This window comes from Lycium barbarum, chromosome 4, assembly GCF_019175385.1.
Source record: "Lycium barbarum isolate Lr01 chromosome 4, ASM1917538v2, whole genome shotgun sequence".
NCBI classification, from domain to species: Eukaryota; Viridiplantae; Streptophyta; class Magnoliopsida; order Solanales; family Solanaceae; genus Lycium; species Lycium barbarum.
The window spans coordinates 45,709,204-45,716,312 of NC_083340.1; the positions used below are offsets into that span (position 1 = coordinate 45,709,204).

General features: G+C 40.0%; 1 protein-coding gene across 1 annotated transcript; it reads left to right on the forward strand.

Annotated features, from left to right (window-relative positions):
* The first annotated feature begins 2,868 nt into the window (after nucleotides 1-2,868).
* Nucleotides 2,869-3,365, forward strand: LOC132637457 (uncharacterized). Its single transcript, XM_060354538.1, has 2 exons — nucleotides 2,869-3,044; nucleotides 3,122-3,365. Exons 1-2 carry the CDS (start codon nucleotides 2,869-2,871, stop codon nucleotides 3,363-3,365), a joined length of 420 nt encoding a protein of 139 aa, XP_060210521.1.
* Nucleotides 3,366-7,109: the final 3,744 nt, after the last annotated feature.

Here is a 7,109-nt window from a genome sequence, read left to right on the forward strand (position 1 = left end):
AGAGTATAATGTTTCATGAGCAATGTGCGTAAATGGACGAGAATGATTAAAATGAAAAGTCGAGAAATTTGAAAAGTTGAAAGTTGGCAAAACTGCCCAGTGGTCGTAAAGTGCAAAATACGGACCGTAAACTGGAAGGTCGTAAACTTCCATGCAAGGCTTCGACTTTCTACCCAGTGGAGAAATGGTAAAATACGACCAGGAGGACGGACCGTAAAGTGCTTTTCGGCTCGTAAACCATGGTCGTAAATCACCATGCATGCAGCCTAAAGTTTCTAGCGCTGCTTAAGGTTAAAGACGACCACGAGGGACGGTCCATAAACTGAAATACGGACCGTAAACCTCCATGGACGACCACTGTTCACCCCAGCACAGATTTTCAGTTCATTAAATATAAGGCCCAAGACTTGTTTTATTTCATTTCTACACTACACCACTTCTCTCTACATTTATTTCATAAGTTTTCAAGGACTATAAGCCACCAACAACATAAACAAGTGAATCAAGTGTAAGCAAGCCATTAAATACCATTCAAGTCAAGAAATGCAAATGGAGAAAAACTAGGGTTTTGCTCAAAGTGGAGTATTATTAACCAAAGCTTGTTCCTACAACTTCTAAGGTAAGATTCATGATTTTTACATGATGTTTAAGGTATTGAAGATTTGAAATACATGGATTGTAGAAAATATGGTCAAGTAGGTCATGAATGATGAATAGTGGCATTTTGAGGAATAGTTTGAATTGAATCATGAATGTTGTTGTGTTGAGATATGAATGCATTATAAATGTTACTAAGATCAGGAACTAGACACTTTAGATGAATGGACGAAGTTGGATGTTATGACCATGAATATGGGTGAATTAGAGGCAAATTAAGGAGTCTAAATAATGTGGATAACGTGAATGACTAATGGCCATTGTTATGATACTAATGAAGGTATAGACGCTAGCATTGGAAGGAAGCGTGCAAGTGTAGAATAGTCTGACGAAAAGGTATGTAAGGCTAACCCTTCTTTCATAAGGCATGGTTCCTTGGCCAAACTCTTAAATCCTCTATATGAGTATGTTGTATTCAAGTGACTAACACTCCGAGCTCATAAGCTCACGACCCTCGATACGTGCTACGAATGTACTACATACCCCATTGACGAGTAAGCATAAGATAGAGATGTAGCCATAACGATGATGATAGTGATGACGATGATGATAATAATAATGCTAAAGGTGCCTACGGGCTATTATATTCACATGTGCCTATGAAGGGCTATAATGACACCCCGAGCTTATAATGCCAGGTAGAATATATGTATATGGATGTATATATATATATATATGTATGTATATGATTACGTAACGCGCGCACACATCTGCAGATGGTACGGATAACCCTGAAACCTTGGTAGGGCCAAGTAGAAATAACATTGAGCCTTGGTTGGCCAAGTACGTATGAAACACCGAACCTTATTATCGGGTACGCTATGTATGTATATAAGTGTATGGCTATGTATATAATATGAAGAATGTGAAAAGACTATGTATACGAATACGAGCCCTATTATGAAATACGCATGAGAAATAGAAAGTTCCTATGAAAGGCAGGTAAGTGCCATGATGATGATATTATTGTCTTCCCTCCTATTCCACTTCATATATTGTCTATAATGTTTCTACATTGATGTTGATCATGTTTTACATACTTAGTACATTCTTCGTACTGACGTCCTTTTGTTTGTGGACGTTGCGTCATGCCCGCAGGTGCACAGGGAGACAGACTTGATCCATACCTGCTTATTCAGAGATTACATAGCGGAGCTCCATTTCCTTTGGAGCCATAGCTTTTGGGTACTTATTCTTTTGTGTATATAATTATGGGCATAGCGGGGTCCTGTCCCGCTCATTTGATGTGTTATACTCTTCCTAGAGGCTCGTAGTCATGTGTATATGGTTAGACATGTCCGGCCTTGTCGGCCTATGTTTTGTATATCATTTTGTCGGCCACGTTGGCCCACGTAGATTGATGTGGCATAGATGCCTATGGTGATATAAATGTACCGTTGTCCAATTGGGACTAGTTGACGAATGAATGGAAATGTATGTATAATTATGTGGCTCACCTAGATGTAAGTATAAGAGTAAGCTAAGAGGGTGCTCGGGTGGGTTTGCACCGGCTGCTCGTCGCGGCCCCGAGTCGGGTCGTGACATTACTGGAGGAGTAGGATGAAGAGGGATATTGCAGATTTTGTGGCTAAGTGTGAAAATTGTCAGCAAGTCAAGCATGAGCACCAGAGACCTGGTGGTGTGCTTCAGAGGATACCCATTCCTGAGTGAAAGTGGGAGAGGATTGCCATGGGTTTTGTTTTGCGTCCCAAAGACCTTGGGAAAGTTTGATTCAGTTTAGCTTATAGTTGATCGGTTGATTAAGTCCGCTCATTTCATTCAAGTTCAACTCACTTGTACTGCAGTAAAGTTAGCCAAGATTTACATTTGTGAGATTGTGCGATTGCACGGGGTCCCTATTTTTATTATCTCGGATCGAGGTACCCAGTTTACTTCCAACTTCTGTAGGGCTTTTCAGGTAGAATTGGGTACTCAGTTAGACCTTAATACAACTTTTCATCCCTAGACTGATGTTCAGTTCGAGAGGACTATCCAGGTGCTTGAGGATATGTCAAGAGCATGCGTCATTGATTTTGGTGGTCATTGGGATAGTTCTTGCCCTTAGAAGAGTTTGCGTACAAAAATAGTTATCATTCCAGTATCGATATGGCATTGTTTAAAGCTTTGTGTGGATAAAAGGTATCGTTCTCCTATTTGGTGGTTTGATGCTTTTGAGGTTCGCCATGGGGCAAAGATTTTTTTAGAGAGTCCATGGACAAGGTGAATCTTATTCAGGAAAAGCTTCTGGTAGCTCAGAGTCGACAGAAGATGTTTGCAGACCGAAAGATTTGGGATTTAGAGTTTATAGAGGGCGTGCGGGTTGTTCTGAAGATTTCATCCATGAAGGGTGTTGTGCGATTTGGAAAGAGGAGCAAGTTGAGCCCGAGGTACCTTGGCCCATTTTCCGTTCTTCCCCGAGTTGGAGAGGTTTCTTATGAGTTGACTTTGCCACCGGGCCTGTCAGGTGTTCATCCGGTTTTTCGCTGTACATGTTGAAGAAGTACTATTTTGATGGTTCTTATATCGTTTGTTGGGATTCTGTGTTGCTTGATATGAATCTATCTTACGAGGAGGATCCTATAACAATTCTGGATAGGCAGGTTAGGAAGTTGAGGTCTAAGGAGATTGCTTCTATTAAGGTTCAATGGAAGCATCTTCATATTAAGGAGACTACTTGGGAGACCGAGTCAGATATGCGCAAGAGATAACCCAGTTGTTTGCTAACTCAGGTACTTTCCTCCAATTTCTATTCCTTGTCGCTCGAGGACGAGCGATTATTTAATTTTTATTTGATGTAACAACTCGATTGGTCGCTATAGTGCTATTGACCCTTTTACCCCTGTTGACTCTTTCCTGAGGTCATCGGGCGAGTTTTAGTGTGCATTTTGGAAATTTGTGCCTTAAAGTGAGATGTGTCTGACTCAAAGTTGATTTTTGGGTAAATGGACCTTTTTCGGGATTTTGTCAATTCTGAGATGACCGGATAACCGGTATGACTTAGTGAGATGTTCGGTTTGGTTCCCAAGGTACCTGGGAGCATTTTGGGACTTGGGTTGGAAACTTGGCTTTAGGCCATTGGGGGTTGAATTTTTCACATAGACCTCTGTTGGAAATTTTGAGGCCACAGATGAGTTCGTAACGCGTTTTTATGGGTGTTAGCATGTTTGTTGTGTATCTGTGGGCCCTCGGGTGATAGTCGGATTTCGAGTTGAGACTTGGCAAAAATCAAAATTTTCTAGTGACTGGTGTCCACTGCAGTGGCACCAGACTCACGGTAGTGGTCCCGCTCTAGGGAGTGAGGAGATATTGTGATGAGTCGCCGCAACGGACAGATATCTGCTGAGGCGGACTCGCGATTGCGGATGGGGAGCCGCTGTAGCGGCTTGTCGAGTGTTTGGTGTTGGACGCCATAGTGGGTCATGTGGCGCAGTAGCGTGCCTATTGCAGCGAGAAATCCAACTGCTGCAACGAATAGCGGGCAAATTATTTTCTTCTTTCTAAAGTTAAAACCGTTAAACCCTATCATTTCCCTTCATCATTCTCTAAGTGTACTTTGGGTGAATTGAATAGCTTTTAGACTGAAACTTCTTGGAGGTAAGATCCTTGACCTTAAACTTCATCAATCCTTGCTAGAAATCATTAGAATCAAAGTGGAGAAGATGGGTCTTATGATAAATTATTGAAATAGGTTCTAGACTTCCTAATTTGAAATTGTTGATGAAATTGACTAGTATAACCATAGAAATTGATGAATTCATTCTTGATAAGCCTAATTCTTCCATTATTAGTGATTAATTTGAGGATTGAAAAGTTAAGGTTCTTACCCAAAATTAGGGGTTTCACTTTCACTTTCGCGGCTCCTGTTCGGCATTCCAGGTAGGTCACGACTTACATTTTGGTTAGACTTCGGTTAGCGAATCATATGTAGAGTTAGTGATTGTTGGAGAAAGCATGTGAACCTTCGATTATGGAGTTTGGAATGGAATACTTCGGTTGGTATTGTTGTTGACTATAGCTTGTCACCTTATTGTGTTTTATTGAGTTGTTGCCTTATTTTGATTTGGCTTGTCGCCACGTGATTGATTCTAGAGTCGATGCTTAGTGATTGCCTAATGATTCGGACACTATATTTATCACTGTTGAGTTTGTTGGATGGGAAAGTAAAGTTATGATATTGATATTATTGTTGAGATATGTGTCCATGTCTGGCATGATTTATTCTTATATTCTTGTTGGCATTTTCATCATGCATACACTCATTTATACACATATTGGGATCGGGTTGTGCACCGCAACTCTTACTTTGATCGGGTTCTGCGAACCGCAACACTCACTGGATCGGGTTGCACGTTCTGGAACATTGACTATTGGATCGGGATGTATGCCACAACAGGTACATGCACTTAATGGTCTCTCATGGGTCATGACTGTCGAGGAAACGAGATTTAGCCCGAAGCGTGTGTGTATCACTGCATTTGCAATGTATCCATCTCATATTTTACATATGGCATTGTATTTGGACTTGATGGGTGATCCTTTGGGGATACATAGACTTGATAGTGGTTCTTGAGATTGTACTTCAGACTTATAGTTGATGTTGATAAAATATACTGGACTTGGTAATTTTGTACTGGATATGATACTTTGGACTGTGTTGAGTTATTTTTGATTGTCAGCATGTCTACCCTTCAGACTCTTTCTTATGCATATGTTATCTAACTATTGATGGCCTATGCTGCCTGATGCCTACTCAGTATGTGTTGTTGTACTGATTCAACCTTGCTTCATTCTTTTATGAGTGTATAGTACGTGACTGGATCGACTTCCTCTCTTCATGACTGAGTCTCGAGGCTGATTGGCAAGCATTTTAGGGTGAGCACGTGGACGGATCTGGAACCTTGATGTCTCCACTCTTCTACTTGTCTTACTTGTTATTCTGTGATAGTATTCTACTTATAGACTATGTATTGGATTATTGTAGTGGCTCTTGTATGGCCTAGACCAGATTCTTAAGGATTAATGTATTATTCCGCACTTACTTTATTTATCTATTTATGTTAGACTTATCATATATTCTGGTGATTGGGTTTACTTTATTGTTGATTGGTTTGTGAATAAGGGACGGGTTCGCCTTTCGAGGTGGAATATGGTACGTGCTCGCAAGTTCCTCAAATTGGGGTGTGACATATTCATACTTCTAACTTTTTCTTGAGTCTACATTTGGTATGGATGATGGAACATATTGACAGACCTGTTTCATTGATCATGTGTTCCTCTGTGTCTGTCTTCTTCGCATGCATTAAGTCATTACTCGAAAAAATCATGCCTTCAATCTTGACTCACTCTTTGATATGTGATTTTGGTCTTGATCTGTATAGAACATGTTTACAGACCTGGTTCTTCTATTAAGCTGATTCACATACTTTGTATGCAAACTCTTTAGCTGAATAATTTCTTCCTTTTGAACATTGTCTTCTGAGTCTAAGTCATTTCACCTGTCCTCCTCTTCATTATATCACCACTGTTGGTTATTCATCCACTGCACCTGATTCCTCCATTGTACTTGATGACTCCTTTATTAAAATAGCTTGCATACTTTTCTATTTCTTCAATTGAACTGCACCTTTGACTGAATCTCCCCTACTCTGCATGTGCGTCTGTGATAGAGCATGTCTTACGTCTTGTTCCATTATTTTCCATTTAAATGCTCTGAGACTGAATCTGTGTTGTGTTGATTCTGTGTTCAACTCCTTTTTTGCTCAGCCTTCTTTTCATCTATGTTTGTGATAGATCATGTGCCTGTATATGCTTCTGTTGTTTTGCTATGGAACATGTCTATGGGCATGTTCTAACCATCCTGTTCTGCCTATGCAGCATGCTTTCTTCGGACCTTTCATATTATCTTGAAACTTTATCACATTCTCTTCATAGCTTTATCTCAACCATTGAACATGTTTTTTTAATTTTAACATATATCTAGACCTAGTTTATTCACATTTTTTTTGGCTTGGAACAGTACTATTATGTCTTTATCTGTTTTAATTCAACTTTCAATTCACAGTGTTTTCTGGCTTGGAACAATACTATTATGTCTTTATCTGCTCTAATTCAGCTTTCATCATGCCTTATAAGTTGGTTTTCTTGTTCCAAGTGTTTGCTTTGTCAATCATCAAAACTTTGCATGCATATGGCTTTATGCCAACACTTACTATTCACTTTATAAGACTTGGAGACAGTTCAACTGATTATTGATGACATTCGGTGGATGGTGTATTTTAACCGAGTCAGGTCTTTTCATGCAAAGCCGGTGTCACGAACCAAATCGATGATTCGTGACGAGTGTCTGGCCTCTAGTGACCAAACACCCTTAAACACGTATATGAAATATACTGAACATCAAGGGCCCATAAATGGCATGAACCGATCTAGTAAAAGGGAAACGTCAAGACTCT